The 21,172-nt window shown below is 48.4% G+C and overlaps 8 protein-coding genes across 8 annotated transcripts, besides 8 other annotated features; 6 read left to right on the top strand and 2 right to left on the bottom strand.

Moving 5' to 3' along the window:
• Positions 1-1,671: part of a mobile genetic element that runs on past the window's edge.
• Positions 1,672-2,509: a mobile genetic element.
• Positions 2,509-3,080: a mobile genetic element.
• Positions 3,081-3,110: a tandem repeat.
• Positions 3,111-3,403: 293 nt separating this feature from the next.
• Positions 3,404-5,828, bottom strand: EKO05_0006710 (Beta-glucosidase; the record flags this gene model as incomplete). Its single annotated transcript, XM_038940522.1, has 2 exons — positions 3,404-5,222; positions 5,278-5,828. The coding sequence occupies 2 exons, from the start codon at positions 5,826-5,828 to the stop codon at positions 3,404-3,406; spliced, it is 2,370 nt and encodes a 789-aa protein (XP_038798207.1).
• A 666-nt stretch (positions 5,829-6,494) lies between these two features.
• On the top strand, positions 6,495-7,308 carry EKO05_0006709 (uncharacterized protein; the record flags this gene model as incomplete). Its single annotated transcript, XM_059636857.1, has 3 exons — positions 6,495-6,633; positions 6,685-7,240; positions 7,293-7,308. 3 exons carry the CDS (start codon positions 6,495-6,497, stop codon positions 7,306-7,308), a joined length of 711 nt encoding a protein of 236 aa, XP_059492840.1.
• Positions 7,309-7,358: 50 nt separating this feature from the next.
• EKO05_0006708 (uncharacterized protein) lies at positions 7,359-8,179 on the top strand (the record flags this gene model as incomplete). Its single annotated transcript, XM_059636856.1, has 2 exons — positions 7,359-7,801; positions 7,855-8,179. The coding sequence occupies 2 exons, from the start codon at positions 7,359-7,361 to the stop codon at positions 8,177-8,179; spliced, it is 768 nt and encodes a 255-aa protein (XP_059492839.1).
• A 525-nt stretch (positions 8,180-8,704) lies between these two features.
• EKO05_0006707 (uncharacterized protein) lies at positions 8,705-9,132 on the top strand (the record flags this gene model as incomplete). The annotated part of the gene is made up of 2 exons (XM_059636855.1): positions 8,705-8,889; positions 8,952-9,132. 2 exons carry the CDS (start codon positions 8,705-8,707, stop codon positions 9,130-9,132), a joined length of 366 nt encoding a protein of 121 aa, XP_059492838.1.
• Positions 9,133-9,414: 282 nt separating this feature from the next.
• Positions 9,415-10,368, top strand: EKO05_0006706 (uncharacterized protein; the record flags this gene model as incomplete). Its single annotated transcript, XM_038946192.2, has 1 exon — positions 9,415-10,368. One exon carries the CDS (start codon positions 9,415-9,417, stop codon positions 10,366-10,368), a length of 954 nt encoding a protein of 317 aa, XP_038798205.2.
• A 701-nt stretch (positions 10,369-11,069) lies between these two features.
• Positions 11,070-12,347, top strand: EKO05_0006705 (uncharacterized protein; the record flags this gene model as incomplete). Its single annotated transcript, XM_038946191.1, has 1 exon — positions 11,070-12,347. One exon carries the CDS (start codon positions 11,070-11,072, stop codon positions 12,345-12,347), a length of 1,278 nt encoding a protein of 425 aa, XP_038798204.1.
• Positions 12,348-12,411: 64 nt separating this feature from the next.
• Positions 12,412-12,431: a tandem repeat.
• A 1,981-nt stretch (positions 12,432-14,412) lies between these two features.
• Positions 14,413-15,189, bottom strand: EKO05_0006704 (uncharacterized protein; the record flags this gene model as incomplete). The annotated part of the gene is made up of 2 exons (XM_038940493.2): positions 14,413-14,786; positions 14,835-15,189. The coding sequence occupies 2 exons, from the start codon at positions 15,187-15,189 to the stop codon at positions 14,413-14,415; spliced, it is 729 nt and encodes a 242-aa protein (XP_038798203.2).
• A 3,411-nt stretch (positions 15,190-18,600) lies between these two features.
• On the top strand, positions 18,601-20,275 carry EKO05_0006703 (uncharacterized protein; the record flags this gene model as incomplete). The annotated part of the gene is made up of 3 exons (XM_038940585.1): positions 18,601-18,935; positions 18,980-19,790; positions 19,841-20,275. The coding sequence occupies 3 exons, from the start codon at positions 18,601-18,603 to the stop codon at positions 20,273-20,275; spliced, it is 1,581 nt and encodes a 526-aa protein (XP_038798201.1).
• Positions 20,276-20,471: 196 nt separating this feature from the next.
• Positions 20,472-20,594: a mobile genetic element.
• Positions 20,579-20,611: a tandem repeat.
• Positions 20,580-20,751: a mobile genetic element.
• Between the last annotated feature and the right edge of the window lie 421 nt (positions 20,752-21,172).

Below are 21,172 nucleotides of genomic sequence, written 5' to 3'. Positions count from 1 at the left end.
TCTATCTATTAAGGCTTCTATGTTCTCTGCGTTACCTATAGATGCTTTAACTATAAGTAGGTATATGTGTTCTAGGTATACTACCTTATAAAGAGAGATATTCTTTTTCTTCTTTTTAGATAATTTAATATAGGCTATAAGAGAGGAGATTAGCTCTTAGGCCCCTTGTCTTTTCCTAACTTATCTAGAGCAGGGTCTTTCTAAATTAACTTTAGCTTTAGGTAATTAGGGCAGTAGTAACTGGTTTCTCTATACTTAAGGCACGCGTTTTAGGCCTTATGTAGCCTATCTTAGCCCTTTTTACCCTTTACTAGCTCCTTACAGAACTTCTTAGACTTAAACAACTTTTTTAGGGTTTTTGTGTTCCCTTCTAACCTAGAGTTACTAAATTAGTGCTTCTGTAGTCCTTTATTAGTTATCTTGCTCTTAGCTAGAGTCTTCTTAGGTAGCTGTTAGCTATAATAACCTAGTCTCTAGTTAATAATATTAGCTTGTTCCTCTACCTTTAGGATTGTGTCCCTTTAATTATAAAAGATAAGAAGCAAGTCCTTTTATATGCTAGGGAGCAGTGTAGTAATATATTCTAGAACTTAAAGCTCTAGTGTATTTAAGTTGCCTAGTTCCTCCTATAGTAGATGTATAAAGTCTAACAGATCTATAGGAGACTAAGATTTCTACTACTTACATTACTTTAAGGATTTATACACTACTTACTTGTGTTTAGCTAGCGTTCCTTAAGTATCTAGTATAATTCTTTTTAGCTCTTACTATGTTTGTTCCTAGGTTAGCTAATTATAGTAGTTAGTTATGCAGTAGGCCTACTATAACGTCTTTAGGTTCTCTAAGAGGTACCTTACGCTAAAGTTAATCTTTTATTCCTCTATAAGGAAATTAACTAGAGATTAGAGGAAGTATCTCTTATAATCTCTCTCCTAATAGTTATATTTAGCGCAGTTGTGCTTTATATACTTCTATAGGGGTTTAGGTTATAGAAGATTTATAGATAGGAAAGATTATAGTTTTTCTACCTCTTCTAGTACTTTTTAGAAGGATAGGATTATTACTAGATCTCCTTTGTTGTATTTGCGTCTAAGTTTATAAAGAAAGAAAAGTTCCTCTTAGTCTTTTGTCTCTTGCAACTATTTACGCAAGTTTTCTAACTCCTATTATTAATTACCTACTTCTAGGCTATTTTAGCCTTTTCTAGCTAAAGCTGCCTTATAGATGCGAATTCTAGAGTAAGGTATACTGCCTAGAGGACCTACAGATCCTCTTAAGGCACTATAGACACTTAGTGTCTGTTAAGGTATCTCCTTATCTGCAGAGGGAGGTGTTACCTTACGCTCTACTAGCTCTCCTATAGGTAGGTTGTCTTAGTCCCTCTCTAAGGACAGTAAACCTAGATAATTTAGTTTAAGACTTATAGTGGCTTAAGTCTATCTTTAATTATAATGTAGGAGTAATTAGAATATAAGGGGTGTACAAAGTAATTATAAGAGAGGATAGGGTTAAAGAGGATAGTAGGTGTATTAAGGTGCGTAGTGTGTAGTAATAAGACTAATTACTAGAGTATTAGTAATAACCTCTAACACCTTTATATAGTCTAGGCTGACTAGCCCTATAGTAGCTCGCCAAGACAGGCAGAGGTACCCCTAGGCCTAGCGCCTAACAACTATTAGCAATGTGGTAGAGACTCAGCATGCAGCACTACTTAGCAGCCCTACTGTTCTTAGCAATGTTAATCTTACAGCAAGTAGGCATAGACATGACAGCTATAGTATATAGTAGTTAGTAACAGTTAGTAATAGTTAGTAGTAGGCGGTAGTAGTTAGGAATAGTCTAAAGAGGTTACTAGAGTATATTATGCAGTGCTATCTGCTAAAACGTGTTAGAACGTACTAGAAAGACCGAGAAAATCCCTTAGCTATCCTTACAAAAATGCTAGACAGAATAGGTTAGTACCTACTAAAATAAAGTAGGACATAGTAGTAACTAATAAAACTAGGGGTATAGATAGCTTATATGCTGCCAGCCTTCTAGTTAGAGCTTTAGCCTGCGCAAACAGCTACCTAGACCCTAGAGGTAAAGTAAGAGGTAAGAGAGGATTTCTGTTTAACTTTTACTAGGTAAAGGTAGAATTAGTATTAAGCCCTATCTAACCTTATAAGGTGTTATAATTGCCTAAACTTAGTTAGAATTAGCTATAACAGGCTAGACAGAGTAAACACGTCTAAAGCTAGGTTAAAATAATATAGTATTACTAATTATACTATTGTTTAAGCAAAACAATCTAGAGAAGGGAGGCATTGTTAGGCGCTAGGCTTAGGGGTACCTCTGCTAGTCTTAGCGAGCTACTATAGGGCTAGTCAGCCCAGACTATATAAAGGTGTTAGAGGTTATTGCTAATACTCTAGTAATTAGTCTTGTTACTACACACTACGTACCTCAATACACCTGCTATCCTCTTTAACCCTATCCTCCCTTGTGATCGCATTGTATACTTATTACACTAGACACCTACACAGTAAAAGCAATTCTAAGGAAAACAAACACCTACGCAGTAAGATACTGGCTAGAACTAATAAACAAGATAAAACTACTAAAAGACACAAAGAGAGAGGTTGCTAGCGCCTACTATTAACTTCAACTAGAACATAGATATAACAAGGCATACCTACACAACCTACAGAAGGTAGACAATAATAGATGTACCTGCAGCTACATATAAATATTACAACACCTCCTACTTTACTATACAGAATACAGAGAAGTAAGGAAAACATTACAAGACAGCCCACAAGGACAAAGGCTAATAATAACCCTACTACTACACACAAACTAAGGAATTAAAGCTACTCTAGCTTTTATTTTAGATACAAAAGTAGGCATACAGAGGTAGTACCTACAATAAACAACAGACACCTAAAACCCTCTTTTTACTTCTAAGAGCATAGGCTCTTACTATTAGACTATAAACACATATTTACTATCCCTTTACACAAAACACACTCCTTAAACTGCTAGAGCAGCTTAACTGCTCTCGTCTTATATAGTCTTAGACTCACACAGGACGTTAAACTAATCAATCAATCAATCAGTCAATCAATCAACCAAAGTCAAGCAAGGCTTTCATCCGGCCCCTTCAATCGGCACCTGTTACAGCATTGGGTATTTAGAATTCTTTGGAGCTGGCAAGTTCATACTGCCAATGGCCGATGTACACTTCTATAGCTGCGACTAGAAAACGACAAACTCAAGGAGACAAAATGCTGTGCATGAAGGTACTTGTCTAATTTGAATTGTCGTGGTGTGTCGTTGTCAATGTTAAAGAGACCAGACATTGCAAGGTCGCGCCAGGCATCGGAGGCCGTGCAATACATATGTTTGCTAGAGATGTTCTTAACTACACAGACCAGTATCTTGTTTTTGTTGATCTGACCGAACCTGATAGGTGCTCACCGGCACTACTTGTTCCCACCACGACGTTGTATGTTCCGGCATGACTACACCATTTCCCACTCAACTCTGCCCAGTAACTCGTGTCTCGGAGCATGTCGATAAGAACTTCCACATCAACACTCTGACCAGGCTCGACATATCGTTTCGCGAATCCCTTCAGTTCTTTCACCGGTCGTCGTATCGGTGGAGATACAGGCTCAATATAGACTTGAACAACCTCTGCACCTGCTCTTAATCCTGTGTTGGTTAAAGTGCAGCGAGCCGTCAACTGGTCGTCGCCGCTCTTCAGGTCGAGCTGAAGGTTCGACAGCGAAAATGTCGTGTAAGAAAGGCCGTGCCCGAAAGGAAACAGAGGGGACAGCTCGGTCTGCTCGTAGTAGCGATAGCCTACGTAGACATCCTCGCCATAAAGAACACGACCACCTTCAGAGCGATAGTTGAGGTACGTTGGGTTGTCCTTCAGTCGACGAGGGAATGTAAGTGGTAATTTCCCGGAGGGGTTGACCTGACCAAACAACACATCGGCAATACCATTGCCGCCTTCGTTGCCGCCATACCAGGCATGCAATATTGCTTTGGCTTTTCCGCTCCATGGCATGGCTACCGGTGTACCAGATTGCACGATAACGGCAGTATTCGGATTGGCTTCGAGCACCTGGGCGATGAGCTTGTCAGTGTTTGGCGGCAAATCCATTGAAACTCGGTCGTCACCCTCTGACTCCCACTCTGGACCAAGACCAGCACAAATGACCACTTGATCGACTGTGCGGGCTAGTCGCACTGCAGCAGCGATGGCTTCGTCAGGATCTATTCGTAGACATCCACCGAAGCGAAGACCACCGTGGCCAAAGTCGACAGTTCCAGGGGTCTTTCTTGTACTTGTTTTGGCGCACCCCCACTGCACTGTAAGTCGATACGATTGACTCGCAACAAGCTCTTTGGCACCAGTCTCTTCAAGTGTACCTGATCCCAGAAAGCTAGGCCCAGGCCTCTGATTCTCGACATTTTCGATTAGCAGGTCACCATCGATGTACAATCGCCCTGTACCCTGCACGCATAGTCCAAAGTCGTACACACCAGATTCGGCAGGAGTGAAATAGCCTTCAGCTTCTGCGTACCAGATCTCCTTGAGATCAGGGTGATCGTAGTCTAAGAAAAATATGTTCGAATCGTCCAGGATTCGCTCTTCAAGAAGGTATCTCTTTGTGCAAGTTGGAGGGTCGTTGAAGAAGCGTAATGCGAAGCCGGGTTTGCCATTCGTGGTAAGATCTTTTCCAAGCTGGGGCAGCATCTGATGCCCATAAGCCCCTTGTGCGAAGTCGACACCCCCGGTGGCTAAAGCTTGGATGCCTTCCAGTGGAGTAGTTGTGCTGTAGGCATTGAGAGAAGCACTTCCGCCACCGCAATATGTCGCAACCTTGGCGTTGGGTCCAATAACAGCGATCCGACGCTCATGAGAGAACGGAAGCACGTTGTCTTGGTTTTTGAGAAGCACAATTGACTCGGCAGCGACCCTTCGAAGGAGACGTTGATCGGCGGGGCGATTGAGTTCGAGCTCTGGCGCATTTTCGGGGATTCCCGCCTTCGATGAGTCCTTCACTAGCTTGAGAACAGCACGAACTCGATCATTCAGCTCGGAGACAAGGACCTTGTTTGCTGAAACTGCATGCACAAGTGCTGATCCTCGCCACCTTGATGGACCTGGCATTTCGAGGTCAAGACCAGCGTTGACCGCTTCACTTGTGCTGTAGGTGCCAAACCTACTGGAACATTAGAGTTGCACAGCACCAAGCGTTCTCTCAAACAAGGCTCACTCACCAGTCGCTTACAAAAAGTCCATCCCACTTCCACTCGTTCCTTACGATGTCTCTCAGGATGCTTCGATGTTCCGCGACGTGGAGACCGTTGACCTGGTTGTATGCCGTCATCATGGCCGCAGGTTTGCCCAGCCTAGTTGCAATCATGAAAGGCAAGAGGTATATTTCTCTCAATGCACGTTGAGTGATGATGGTGTTGACAGCCATCCTTTCGTGCTCCTGGTCGTTGCACACGAGATGTTTCAACGCAGCATTTATGCCCATCTCGCGGAGTCCCTTGATGTAGTTCCCAGCCAGAACACCGGACAGCAGAGGATCTTCGGAGTAAGACTCAAACCCCCTACCACCCAAAGGCCCTCGCTGTATATTGATGGTCGGGCCTAGTACCACGTGTGCGCCCTTTGCTCGAGCCTCATCACCCAAAAGATGACCAATCTTGACTGCCAAGTCGGAATCGAAGGTGGCACCGATCGCGGTCCCGCAAGGAAGACATGCAGAAGGTACGCTTCCAAAAAACTTGGTACCTCGAATGCCATTGGGACCATCCGACATGCGTATGGAAGGGATCTGGAGTCGGGGTATGTCGCGAACTGTGTTGTTCTCTCCTGTTCGGCGTTGTCCTCAACGAAAGGTGCCATGATTTCGGTGTTGGATACTTCGCGCGCAAGCAATCAGCCGGTAGCAGGGACCTATACTATATAGGAGCGAATCAATACCTACCATGGTATCGGAACAGACGAGTACGCTTGGTGACCCGCTCAACATGCTGGGGTTTCCGAAACATCGCGTTAGTGTGATCAATGCGGCGGATTCTTGAGCTGGGCCTGCTGTTCAGAAGCGCTAAACGCGGACAAACTCAGTTGGACCGAGATACATTTCCCCGCGCGGCCCCGTAATTTCGCCGTTCTCATCCACACAGACAGGCCAGCTACCCGCAATCTATCTTTTCACCGCTGCACTACCGCCACGCCACTCCACAAAACCTCTCCAGTCCTCCACGAACTCGCCTAATCTTGATATTCTGGGGACTCCGCACGCACGATCGCGCTCTCGGCAGTTACGGAACTTGGAATCTGTCGGTCATTTGGGACGTGTCGTGACTTCGAGACTCTGGCAGGATTTTCATATAAATACCTGAACTCAATCCATGTTGAAATCAAGCCACACCTTCTGCATCACTCCAGCCTCCGCAGAATTGCCAGCACCTTCTCCATCACCATGGGTATCACCAAGCTAGGGTCGCCCAGCAATGGGGTCAACGATGAGCTGTTGGCTGTTTTGCCCGACAACAAGCCATGGTACGCAAAGGCTCACCTTGTCAAGTTGCACTTCTGCATCCTGTCACTTTTCATGTTTTGTAGGTCTTCCGTCGTGTAGCCCGGTCGACCGTCAGCTAATGTATGACAAGCATCGGCCAACGGCTACGATGGCAGCTTGATGAACGGTCTCCAAGCCCTACCTCAATGGGAAACCTTCATGGATACGCCACGTGGTGCCTGGCTTGGTTTCATCAACGCGATCTACTGGCTTGGAATGGGTATATCTTATCCGATGACAGCTTTCGTGGCGAACAAATACGGACGTAAGGTTGGAGTCTTCATTGGCTACATCTTCCTTTTCGCCGGATCTCTGGTTGTTCTCAGCGACAACAGTGTCTCCTTCGTCCTCTCTCGGTTCTTGGTAGGATGTGCTTCCGCTTGGTTCGGAAACGCGGTCCCGCTCCTGATCAATGAGATATCACACCCATCGTATCGAGGAATCTTGAGTGCGCTGTTCATGTGCGGATGGTACGTGGGCGGCACTATCGCAGCCTTTGTCACATTTGGCACACGTAATGTGCCAAACGATTGGGCCTGGCGCATCCATCCGTCCTGCAGCTGCTTCTACCCTTGGTCGCCCTTCCAGGCCTGCTCATGGCTCCTGAAAGTCCACGATGGTTGGTGTCAGTCGATAGAGTTGACCAGGTATGTACCATTCAAGCCAGTCAACATCAGAATGTACTGACTGTTTTTGCAGGCCCGCAATATCTTGACAAAGCACCATGCTGGTGGAGATCCGACTTCTGCTTTGGTCGAGTACGAGATGACTGAGATTATCGCTGCCATCCGCCTCGAGTCGACACTTGCCGATGCAAGTTACATGGAACTTTTCAAGACACCCGGCAACCGACGCCGTCTTTTTATCTTCATTTCCTTGGGTATATTCTCACAGTGGTGTGGTAACGGTGTCGTATCTTACTACCTTGCAATCGTTCTAAGAACCGTGGGCATCACAAGTGTCACACATCAGACATTAATCTCGGGTCTACTGCAGGTTTGGAACCTGCTGTTCGCCGTAGCCGCCGGTCTCAGCGTGGATAAGCTTGGGCGTCGCTCCTTATTCCTTGCTTCAGCTGGCGTCATGCTCGTATCGTACATCCTTGTTACAGCGCTTAGTGGCTCCTTTGCAGAGTCAGGCAGTGCTGCGACTGGAGTTGCAGTGATCCCGTTCCTTTTCATCTTCTTCGCTGGCTATGACATCGCTCTGTAAGTCAGCACCCAATATGCGCATTGAAACCGTACTGATCTGAAACTCACAGCACCCCTTTCCTGACTGCCTACCCTTGCGAAATCTGGCCATACAGACTTCGTTCTCACGGTCTTACTGTCACATGGATCACCGTCGTAGTTGCCAACTTTTTCAACACTTTCGTCAACCCTATCGCACTGGAAGCGATTGCCTGGAAGTATTATTTTGTTTTCATCGTGGTCCTTGTCGCCATGGGTTTTACAGTATACTTCTTTTACCCGGAAACTCGAAGTTACTCCTGGAGCATATGGCAGTCATCTTTGACGGCGAAAATGACGCTCCGTCTTCGGAAGAGAGCGCCAAAAGAGCTTCGAGCTTCTCAACTGAGAAGATGAAGCACGCAACTATAGCGCACGATGAGAAGGTCTGATTCACTTGCTATAATCTGCAGCGTTCTGTTAGTGGTGACCCGAATTGAGTGGTCCCAGTGCTCTTGTCTCTGAGGTCGGGAAATTTCGAGGCTGACGAATTTTCGTGTCACTTATTGATATCGCTATTGCTTAGTCCACACTCCTTGAGTGCACATACCAATGTGGTTTTGACGAATTCAGAGAAAGTCTGGTCTCTGCTTTGATCTTACTTCTGCCTAAGATATCAGTTCCATCTTATAGCAAAGTATTCCGTCACTTTAGACTATTCCTTACCTGCGCAAGTGACAGCAATACTTCTTTTTCTTAACGCCCGCTTCCCTTGAAAAGGTCAGCGGCTCTTGCCAATCGGGCTGATAAGCAGAGACCGTTTCCCTACCTAGCATTCGACGTCGTTTGCGGATGTGCTTATCATGCAGGCGAATTTAGCGTTTTGCTTAGCGCCTTGGCATGTGGCCAACAACCCTGCAGCAGCAGACATAATGTAATCTCATGTCTTCTCCAACTCTCGATACCCTGCATACTAACGTTGCGCGATCTTCAAGAGCCTGTGACGCCTGCCGGCTCCGCAAGACGCGTTGTGGTGCGAGCGTGGCAACGGGCGCATGCACGCGATGTCGGCGTCTGAAGCTGCAGTGCACATTCGAAATTACCCCAGGGAGAAGAGGCCCCAAACGGTCAGTCTAAGCAGCGGTGTGACTTGAAGTTCGAATGAGCGCTTACATTGAATTCCTAACAGTAAACGTGGATGTGACGATGTTGAGCCAGACCCAGACACCTTACGGTACGAGGCTTTACCCCGGTCTCACTCAAGTCTTCGGTCTCTTCGAGACACCACGCCCACCGCATTTCCTACAGATGCCATCTGCCCCCGAACCCTCTTTCGGATAATTTTGGATGACTATCTTACCTCGATCTAACCTCTGATTCCTGTCGTACACCGTCCATCCTTTCGGTTTGACCTGGGCGAGAACCGAGATATCTACGATAGCGACTTTCTCGGTTTAACAGTTGCCATCTGTGCGGTTGTAGTTGCTCTTCTCCCCAGCCATTTCAAGATCTATTGCGAGTTACAACCCAGTTCATCTTGGACTCAATCACGAGTCGAATTTCTCAGCCGTTGTTATGACTTTCTGTACGGTTTACGTGGACCAGACTTTTTCGAGGAAATCGGCTACAACAAATGGGCAGCTTCGTATTTGATGGCTATTGCTTTCTTTCAGATCGGTAAACACAACCGTGCCCGCATGATCGAGGTGGAGTGCATGCAGCTTGGGCGATTGCTTGACCTCCACCGCATAGAGGCGTACAGGGATCTCGACTATATCGAAACGCAACTACGTAAAAAGGGCTTCTGGTTGCTGTTCTATGGCTATATACATACAGAAGTTCAAAACTTTCGCAAAGAAAGACTCTCTTATCTGGATCACGCCGCGTTAGAAACCATCAACCTTGAGGCTCTTATGCCTTTGGAAGTCGAGGATGAGCAAATCTTTCAGCACCACGTCGTCACTTCACCTATCGCGCGGCTGGGTCTGACTACGGGCTTTGTGATACACTCACGTATTTTCTGGCAAGCACTTCAAGATGCAAACATCAACAACACCGGGTGTCTATGCTGTCGCTCTCGCTCGCCCGTAGCACAAGTGGAGCACCTTCGGGGTCGGCTAAGGGATCTCAAGTATGCTTTGGACGACGCGCCTCTGCAACTGCGACAGTGGGTATTGCCATATTCGCTTCCGGCATCGGAAGTCATCACACACTCGCAACAAGCAACGTTGCGCGCCAATATACACGTGACTCATCTATGGCTTCAGAGCATGCTGCTGGACCAACTGGATTTGCTCACGTCGGCTGAGGAGCATTGGCACGATCGCGAAGTCATCTCCAGCCAGCTTCTCCACGTATTGCACAACACGCCGCAGAAGGACATTGAGCCAAATGGCCTTCACTTGGTTTACAAGGTGCGCGACGTCGCAGTCGGCCTACTCGCCTGCCCTTTCGCCATTCCAGATCCGTCGGCGAAAAGAGCCCAGGAGTATGTTCGGGAGTTTACTGACATAATGGCTCGCCTGGATGCAAGTGAAACCGTGAACACAGCCAACATTCAGAGTTGGATTGATACTGGCAGACAGAACATCCCATCTACCGCCTGACGTTGAGGCGATGCAATTCGCCGTGATGATTGGATAGATCGGCAGCCGCGCCAAGCAAAAGCGAAAGCTCTCGCTCTCGGCAATCCGCTCGTTATTGTCCTTGCCTGGCCTGCGCAGGTCACAGATGAGGTCGTCGCTCGCCAATACCGGCGAAAAGATGTATTGCTTGTAGCTGATCAAGGGCGGATGCCAGCAGCATGTGCGCACCTTCACATCAGAGTCGTAGTGACGAGATAGGCCACATTTGACAATGTGAAAGTGGCTAGGAGACAGTAAAGAACGTTCTATTTTCGAACATCTCGAAACGCCTACGCACACTAGCGCAGCACGTGGCACCCGTTAGCTTCCTAGCCGACACGCGGGCCTCCGCTGAGCTGCAACTTCAATGCGCTGATCTTTGCTTCACGCGCGGCGTTAACAATCTTTCTTATGAGAAACAGAGATGCGCAAGCTGTCAACGCCCACCGATCGAGCATGGAGCTGACAGCATAAGCAGCGATGGTCAGGCTGCAGACGTGTGGCATAAATATGCGTCTGCATGAAAATTGTATATTACAAGCTCGTAAAGCTTTGTCTCCTCATTTCCGAAATTGCAAGTTTAGCGCTGACATTTGGAAGTCGATCAGATGTGCCTACAATGCGTACAAAAAGCTTCCATTTACCTCACGTAAAGTAATCGCAAATTTAGCACTTCTACGACCATGCGTTCGGATCTCCTCACAGCTCAACTGCTGACGACAGCCTTGTTTACCTCTGCAACCGAGCTCAGGGCTCCACGCTCTGATTTCGATGCCCTCTTGCCAGGCAGGAAGATTGTTGAAACTAGGTCTCAAAAGTCACAATGCCGCCTGCCAGCCATCCCCAGTGTTTGGCTCTCTTCCGGTTTTCCAGACACCATGGCTCTGGTACCACTAAACGGCACCAACACGACGGCTTATACCTGGCCAACGAACTGTGCCCCTAGTACAGGCAACCTGAGTACTTTCATGCTGTTCGTTGACTTCGAGGATCAGCCTGCTCAATTCGATGAAAGCCCCCAACATCTTCGCGATTTCTACGTTCCAGGAGCCTCCGAGTGGTACGAGAAAGCCTCTTATGGGAAACTTCACTTGGAAGTGGAAGCCGACACGTCCAGATTTTTTCGTATGCCCGCTTCAGCTGAATCGTACGGCCTCAGCCGCGGTTTTAACTCGAGCGCACATGCTACCTACCTGCTTGACGCGATAGACTCCTATGAGAACGCAACTGGTAGACCGGTCCCCGCCAGTGATGTATTCTACGTAGTGGCCGCACGGTCAGCATGGCGCATTTCCCAGACGGCAGCATACATGGCGAGTGTTTTGTACTCGCGATCGGGCAATCTAGTTTCTCGAAAAGCAGTCACATTTGGACAGGACGTCTACGACTCTTTCAACTTCAAGGCCCTCAATCATGAGACGGGACATACCATGTGCCTGCCCGACCTGTACCTTGAAAGCGGCTCGGCACAAGACCTCACAGGTGGATTCGACTTGATGGGTTGGATCAACGGACAATCCAACGACTATTTCGCTTGGATGAAGTGGAAGCTGAACTGGATCACCGACGAGCAAGTTGATTGCGTGACTGCATCAGGTTCGACTACACATACCATTTACCCTCTTGAACGTGATGACGATCATATTAAAGCTGTAGTCGTAAAGCGAAAGGACTCGGACACCGAAGCGCTGGTTGCAGAAGTACGGACAACAGAGGGCGTCGATAAGGGTAGCTGTGTCACCGGGGTATTACTGTATACCGTGGACACAACAATTGCATCCATAGAAGGACCGGTCAAAGTGCTCGACGCACATCCAGAGACTGATGGATGCGATGGAGTGCCCAAAAACGATGCGGTCTTGACAAACGGAACAAGCTACGAACTGGAACATTGGGGTTTGAAGGTTACTGTAACGGGTCAGGAAGGCGATGTCTTCACTGTTCAACTAGACTACTCGTAGACTGCTTCATGTTCAAGATTAGCTAGCAGTCGGGCTTCCCTCATAGTCCCAGAATCTCTCGGGCCTCTCTCTCTCTCTCTACTCCGAATCGCGCCAACCATATATCCAGTCCAGAACTCGTTGGTCTCGGTACCTGAAAAATGCAGTCCACCGACGCTCTGTCTGAGCGATGCGCCGTATCTGCTCAGTATGTTGGGTGGTGCGATCGCAGTAGGACCTCTTCTTGACCACCCTTCTAGATTTCAACGGAAGAGCACTAATTCTGTTACGTTGGTCGCAGGTTCGCTGAAATATCGTACATAGTCAGCTGTGATATTTTCCTGACCTTGTTTGGTCGTAAGTTTGTCGAGTACTCGCATTTCGTCGGCTAAAATGAAGCCCAGAATTGCGCCAAAGTAGGTATCAGAAGGGGTGCTGTCGAAGGTCACTCGGACCGAACCGGTATCTGAGATGACTTGAGCACTGAAATTTTTCGTGTTTGCGCCAGAAAGGAGTGTTGTAGATGTCAATGCCTCCTTCTGGTGAAGGCATCTTGGAGTTTCGGTTCAAGGCTTGCCTTTCTGAGGTCAATTTGGGTTGTAATGTGATCTGGCGCAGCAGCGGAGGCGACATGGCGAGAACCACGCTTTTTAGCCCATACGGTTCCAGCTCGGGACACATTCTTGTAGTTTTCGGTATCCTTCGATATGCTGCTCACGGCGGCATTGAGAACAAAGTGCTCAGGACCGATGATTTTAGCCAACTGAGCAGGTATAAGTCCAGTGCCACCTTCTACACGTCGCTCCTGGGCACCATTGTTCACTGCGACCAGCCTTTCAAGGCTTCCCACCATGTGCTCGTCAGCTGCCGCAGTGATGTACGCAATGACGTATAGCAGCGACAATTCGCGAGGCTCGGTAGCAAATGTGGCCTTGCATGCTGCAGTAAGCACCACCTTCGCATCCGTGTGAGTGGCGTAGTCATCCAGAAACTCTTCAAATGTCTGCCCGTCCCATTCGGTAGCGCCGGGATACGTTCAAGAGGAACTCGTGTTCACTTCAGCAGCCCGAGAATTCAACTGCGCCTGGGCAGTCGCAATCTGACTGAGGGACAGATCATCGACCGGCGGAGCGCCGCCAAGTTGCGGATCAGGACTGTAGACAAGCCGAGTGCTGTTGCGCCACAGTACCGATTGTCCGACGTTGTAAGTAGGGGAAAGTTTTGAGCCCGAGATCCGAGATCATTTAAAGCGCTTTTTCTTGTGTTGGTCCATAAAAATCCAGTCGCAACTTCAGTGACTCCTCCATTACTGAGTGGTTGGTTGTAGACCTTATCACCTACACAATCTCTGGCTTCGAGCACGAGCACAGCCTCGCCACCGCTAAGGAAGTCCTTTACGGCGGTAATACCAGACAGCCCTGCCCCTACAACAAGTACATCCACACACTCAGGTATGTTTGTAGAGGAGACCGTTTGAGATATCGAAGTAATCAATTAGCTCGTTTGGGCAAAGAGATGGAAGAAGCGACCTGCCATGGTGGAAGTACTTATTTGACGATGGTGGGGGAAGAGATCAAATATGTTGTTTGTAGACACTTGGAGCCTGATCTCAGCTTACATACTTGTTTGTAAGACGTCCTTCTGGAACGTCAGCGTTGTGTGCCGACTATATCTTACTGCTCTAAAAGTGGTTACTTGTTCGGCTGCACAAAGCTCTATCGGATTTCTTGGACGCCAGATCCGAGTTTCCGAAGCATCTTTGAGGAAGAAGATGTTATGGGGTTTTCGCGTTGGAAGTTAGGTGGTCAGCTCGCTTGGAAAGCCAAGACTTCCGAATCAGGCTCAACCCTGATGCATTACATACAGGATAGCCGGCTGCTGATTACTTCTGTACAAAGCTGCGACTCAAACGTGAACAATGGCCCGACAATGTCATGAATCAGTGATATCTGCTGGACTCAGAGACGCGCGTTCGCATTGTAAAGACACTAGTGGCTTTGTAATTGTCAAGATGTATTCATGTGAGAATTTGACTTACAAGGACCACGACTCTTTTACTTCGATTGGCGAAGTGCTGACATATCACCTACTTCGTAAATAACGCAATGCCACCGCCTTCCCCTTTCCTCCCCCCAACCTGCACAGTAAGCCCGGCCTTGCCGTAGAAGCCGCGATTTTTCTCGCCGCAAAGCACACTGGCACATGTACCGGGGCCCTCTTTTTCCGCCTCTTGTACACCCCATTGCGCCAAGAGCTTCCCAACACCTTTGCCCTGATAGTCAGGATGAACGCCGCAGACATGCAAGTCCCAACATTCTGCACGGTCGCCTGTCCAGTACTTCTCAGAGTCTGCTACAGCCGTATCGAGAAAAGAGGATCGAGAAGTATCGGCAGCTCGATTAGGGAATATACGGAGCGATATCGCCTGGTATGTACGTATGGCTGGTGCAATCAAAGTCCCTAGAAAGCCTGAGTAACCGGTTCAGATTCTACAACAGATCAACTCACGCGGGTCTACCTTCAACAAGTCCCTCTGAGCTCCTCCAGTACCAAGCCTTCGCCAATCTGCAGCACCTACAACCGTTTCAGCGCCCTTTCCATTGTGCGTCGTCACGACAATGAACCGATGTCTCCAGTTCCAGAAACGCTCTCGAATGCCTCTCAGCAGGAACCAATAAACGTCCTCAGGATGTTGCTGGCGGTGGGGATGCATGATGTCGCCGATGATTTCATCGTTGAAGAAAGCTGTGTGCCACACGCGAGCAATGGAGGTGAGGTCTGAAAGCTGCGCTTCACGCAGATGGAATATTGCGCTCGCATCGTCGCGCATTCTGGCTGCATCTGCGTCAAGAGTTGCGTCCATTGCGATCTTGGGTATGTTAAGATATTGAGCATGAAGATTCACTTGCCTGGGAGCGCTACTGAAACGAAAGGGTGCTCTTTACTTAACGCTTGCCAGGTGCTTGGAGTCTGGCACCACAAGCTTTGTGTGCATGTGTGCAAGTAGTGGAACTTAAGGTGCCAAGGATTGGGCGTGCAAGCGGGCTCAAGAGAGATGCATTTTCGGCGTTCAGCCCGCCTAGGGATAGTCTTAACTGTGTCAGCATGCGGCATATCAGCTAAACAAGGGGGTTGCCTGCCTTGTAGGTACATGTAGTTGTGGTGTGACTGCGGGCGAAGCGCACGTTCTTCCGAACAGGTCCCACCTGCCGAATTCTTAGCGCTCCGGCCAGGAAAAGACTCCCACCCTCAAGCAAAGGATGCATGCAGATTCCTTCGGGATTGTTGGGAGCAGGTTCATCTCTCTGCTGGTCGGATCCTACGGACGTGTCGCTGTAATGCGTGATTTCGTGTTGGCAAACGGCGGGATCCGTCGCAATCTTCCGTAGGTATTGCCCCGTGTCTTTTAAAACACCAAACGCACCCCGTAACCTAGACAGGTTTGCTTGCGCACGTAGAGGCGCTACCTACAGAACACGCAATTCTACAGTTTTGCAATCTGCACGCTTATTCTAGCGCAGTACGTTCTAGGTTTATGAAGGGTGTACAAGTCATGCACCTGTTTGTTCAATTGTTAGGAAAGCCACGATTGGGGTTTTCAGTACGTAGACGCTGGCATAGGTACAGTGGTTGATTTCGAAACTGCAGGTCACAGGATGCGCTTAGCCATTCGACTCCAACCCTTACAGAGTAACGCTAAGATGACTGCTAGCAAACAAAACCTATGCAACGAGCTTCTCGACTATATACCCAGTCAAGATCGTTCTACCGTCCACGCAGTCTCTTTTCGAATGATCAAATCTTGACTCTCGCTACTACCGAGCGAACTCCGTTCGCCAGCTACGCATGCCGACGTTGTGGCTTGTGTGCTATATCCCGGACCACCCTTTGATGGGTGTAGTTCCCCTTTGGCTATTTGAGGCGCTGGTGGCGCGCTCGAATTCATATTATGCATCTCAAATGTCCCGTTCCCATAAGCTTTAGTTGTGTAGCCAAATCCTGCTTCGCCCCAGTTGGCAGACAAGGACTGTAAGAAGGCTTTCAGGTTTGGGATTGTAGCAGTAATGAGCGAGGTAGCTAGGAGGGTATGTTGCCAGATGATTGTGGGCACAACAAACAGGGGAGACGGCGGTCCGTTCGTGTAGCTGATCCAAGCATTAAGGTGCGCAGCAGACATAGCTACAACCCTGCGGCGTGTTAGCTATATCGAAGACCGACTCTTCCTAAGACGTACGCGATCCGAAAGCAAAACGCAGCTATGACGCGAAACTTTGTTTTCATCCCAATCTGAACCTGCCACACTAGATAGGATGGTAGCACAAGGGTCATAATTTCAGTGGTAACATCAAGTGCGGTTACAAGGCTCCAGCGACTAACCTGATATTTGTTTAGCGGAGTTCAGGCAAGGTTGTTTGTGCAGAACAAGAACCTACCTGACCATAGCAGTGTCCGGCGAAGAACGACGACGTGGGACACTGTATGGTGCTGACCAAAAGTGAAACAACGGCACTCGCTGAGGTGAGATATATAGTGATGTCGCAGAGCATAGCAGTGCTCTTCTGATCTCTAACAAATAGCCTTCGGAGAAGAAACAGGACCGAGAGCTTTGCTAGGTAATGGGAGGCCAGGAAAATAACACGGGACGAAAAGACAAGCTGTAAACTTTAGGCATGATCAGTGCGACTTGCAGCTAACAGACATACCCTACCAACCAGTCGAAGATTCACAACGTCTTCAGACACTTTGCCGAGGCCGTTGCTGAGAGCCCTGAATGTCAGAAAGATTTGTGAGGATGCGAGCACCTGTGTAGTTCAGCCATGTTTCCATCCTTTGAGTAGAGGGTACCAACTGTGCTGGTGAGAATAAGCCAGTCATCCCAGCCAAAGATTCTCCGTTTAATAAAAACTCGTACAAGCAGCACTCCCACTACGTAGGTCAGTCCTAAAGCTGTTGCAATCCATACCGTTGCGCCGTGGTCTCTTGAGGAGTAGTGAGCGAAGCGATTGCCCACAGATGTATCCCAGGGAATTGTGCTGGGTTCCGCTGCATCTGAGTTCATGGGTGGCAATGGATGAACCAGTTTTTTCTGCGCGTGGATCCCTCGAGAGCTTATAGTCAGTGACGAAGAACACCTTCTCAAATCTCCCGCTGACTGGCCTCAAGTTAAGAAGAATCTTGAGTGCGTGATTGCGGCGGCATGAGTGCGAGATGGATCTTCGAAATTACAGCTTCATTCAACGATTAGGTTAGTGATTTCTTATGACGGATCGCTCCCGCAGGACGTGCGCCACGTCTTTGGAGAGGCCTTGAGCTGATGGCGTTCGTGCCGCGACTGAAACAGGTCATACACAACATAATCTCAGTCCTTGGCGTACAGCATCTGCGTGTGTGGATAAGCTCTTGAGCCCACCGTTACGTCAAGTATCAGTGACCAAGAGGCTCCAGATCAAGTATTTCAGAAGTCTAGCGATGGCTTCGCTGAGGCCAAATCTGCCCGTTCCTGCTTGACACCGTTTGTATTCCTGGAAGGCGGTATGAAAGTCGGATTTTTCGTAAAGGCAGTTTGGTATGTTGCAAAGGCCTCCATGCAGTGCTTGCATTAGGCGCCGCACTGTGGGGCCGCCCGCCCGCATGGGGAATCGGCCGACCCGCACCGGTTGCGGGAAGAATCAGCATATAGCTTCGGTTATCCGGCCCAAGACTTTGAATCCTTACTTAGCCTTCTTTGTCAAGCCTAGACGTGACAGATGAGCCACCTGCATATCGCTACAACAGCTTCATACTCTGTTCGGTCAATATCCGTTCCGTGTCAACGATCGAAGGATTTGACCCACATGCACATGCATAAATTGCGGCACAGCCTGGGAAGCTGTGCAAAGGCACTGTGCACAACTACCATCTGTCGTGCAGTATAGTGCTTAACCTGACCGACAGCGTCCAAGAAAATTCATGTGGAGTGAAAAAGGGTCTTGTGCTTATTGGCAAGGGATCAGCGAACGATATGGGAACAGCTTAGCAGGTGGCCCAAGCACCGTAGAACGACAATTGCAATTATTTGCAGGGGTATAAAACCGGATGTAAGACCCAGAACGCTGTATGGTAAGGTTGCAAGACTGGGGTGGCAAATGGCATACCGATGCATTGTGGTACCACCCAACCAGCATAGTGCAGAGTGGGCTTGTATGAGATTCCTTTGCGCCATATAAGACCGTGTTCCCGCCTTAGTCGAGAGCAAACACCCTTCACTGCAAGTTTGCTGCGTTATTTCGTGAAAATGGAGCACCACAAAGAGGCTGCATCGCACGTCGACAGCGATCCAACCTACTCCGATGCGGGCGAGCCAAATATTCTTACGTCAGAGAAGGATGGTACCACCGCCGACAGACACGACATGATCCGCATGGGTAAGCGTCAAGAGACTCAACGAAATTTCCGTCAGATCACCATTCTGGGTTTCTGCATGGTCATTTTGTCGTCCTGGGAAGCCATCTTGTCGACAGCAGTGTTTGCTTTGGGCAACGGCGGGACTGCAGGACTGATCTGGGGATATCTGATCTGCATGATTGGGTTTGGCTTCGTCGTAGCCTCGCTAGCAGAGATGGCCTCAATGTATGTGACTCAAGGAAGCGGTTGGTCAGTATTAACCGTATTAGGGCCCCCACATCCGGCGGTCAGTACCACTGGGTCAGCGAGTTTGCACCGCCGAATTGCCAACGATTTCTGTCATACATGGTCGGCTGGTTGGGCGTTTTGGGCTGGCAAACCGCGGCTGCCACCGTGTCATACCTGGCCGGCAAACAGGTCCAAGGCCTTATCGTCCTCAACAATTCCTCATACGTGCCACAGGCATGGCAAGGTACTCTGCTCATCTGGGCTGTCCTTGCGATCTGCCTTTTCTTCAACACCTTCTTTTCGAAGAAACTCCCGCTTATCGAGGGCGTCATCGTTGTACTGCATGTCGCAGGATTCTTTGCTGTCATAATCCCTCTGTGGGTTATGGGCGATCGAACTTCTTCTGAAGAGGTGTTCACGCTGTTCGAGGATAACATGATGTGGGGCAGTATCCCACTGTCCACCATGGTCGGGTTGACCGGAGCTGCAAGCTGCTTCGTCGGTATCGAGGCAGGTGCGCACATGGCCGAAGAAGTGCGCAACGCGGCCCATGTAATTCCTCGGGCGATGATGTGGACTTGGCTCGGAAATGGTCTGCTCGGCTGGATCATGGCTATCACGTTCTGCTTCTGTGTCGGCGATACTATGTCCGTTCTTACGACGCCGCTGGGTTCGCCACACATCCAAGTCTTCGTCAACACGACTGGATCTGTAGCTGGCGCAACCGGTTTGACGTGCATCATGCTCATCATCGCTGTTTTCGCGTGTGTTGCAGTCATGGCAACTAACTCACGCCAATTGTTCGCCTTTGCGCGCGACAATGGTGTACCTTTTTCGAAAACGTTCAGTCAGGTAGGCTCTGTGGTTCTCAGCTTAAAAGAAGCAGTAGCTGACATAAATAGGTCTCACCGACGCTTGGGGTGCCTCTAAATTCGGTATATCTTACGATATTGTTCGTACTCCTGCTGTCCTTGATCAACCTTGGTTCCAGCGTGGCGTTCATGCAAGTGATTTCCCTCGGAGTCGCTGCAATGATCACGTCGTACTTGATCTCGATCTCGTGTGTGGCTCTCAAGAGGATCCGCGGGGAACCGCTGTTGCCGTCGAAGTTCAACCTGGGGAAGTTGGGGTTGCCCATCAACATTATCGCGGTACTGTTCTTGCTTTTCATCTGGTTCTTCTGTTTCTTCCCCCCTGCCCCCCACCCAGCGGTTGCCGATATGAACTGGGCGGTATTAGGATACGGAGTCGTCGTCCTCTTCGCTACTATTTACTACGTCATTCGTGGCCGCCACGTGTATGTAGGTCCTGTCGAGTATGTTCGCAAGGGTCAGTAGCGTTGTACGCGGTCGTATAGAAGAGGATGTAGTGGAGATGTCAATCGTGTGCTCTTTTGACGGTTGTCACCAAAAATCTTATTGAGACAATGGTCACGTTCAGATCGATAAAGGCTACGTGAAGGGCGCCGTGCGGTAGTTTAGTGCGCGCTAATGACGTGATCATTGGTGGACTACTCATATGCTTTTTCCCAGGACACGCTTGAGCTGACCAACGCTAAGAGCTCAACCTTGCCTTAGCAGCTCCACCTAACTAACGCTAGGCATTATCTTCTAAACCTATTTAGAAGATAATATAAACATGTTAGGGTTAGAGTTAGTTTAAGGTTAGGGTTATCTAGAATCTATTATGTTTTATTATTATAGAGTGCTGCAGCTGCAAAGATTTTAGTTTTAGTGTTCTTGCATGTTGCTTAGACTAAGTCGGTGAGTTGGTGGTTAGGTCAGCTTTAGCATTGGTCAGCTCACGTGTATCCTCGCTTCTTCCTAACAAGCCTCAACCGACAATGAACCTCGAGAACCGCATGCTGCTTGTTCAATGCAGTATGTCTCATGGCAATAAGCTTCATACCTTGTGAATGGAAACAGTTCAGACAGTCAACATCAAGTAGTATTCGAAGTCACGACATAACAGAAACTACTCAATGCTGACCCGCAGAAGCTTGTAACTTGAGGACGAATCACCGAACCGCTTCAGTTGGCACAAGTTTACCCAGCCTTTGTATTTGATCTAAGACTTATATAAAAGAGACACGCGGGTTTTCTTGTCGCTATAATCGTATGATTTGTTGTTTACGATGTAAGAGCGAAGGCCCTTGATCACAGCCTTGGCCTCGGCCTCACTCTCGATGTAGGCTGTTGCGACGTTTTCGAATAGATAATGAATTCAACAAACAT

Source organism: Ascochyta rabiei, chromosome 10 (genome assembly GCF_004011695.2).
Source record: "Ascochyta rabiei chromosome 10, complete sequence".
Taxonomy (NCBI): Eukaryota; Fungi; Ascomycota; class Dothideomycetes; order Pleosporales; family Didymellaceae; genus Ascochyta; species Ascochyta rabiei.
Note: the sequence above shows the minus strand (reverse complement) of the source record. Positions and strands in the feature narration are given on the sequence as shown.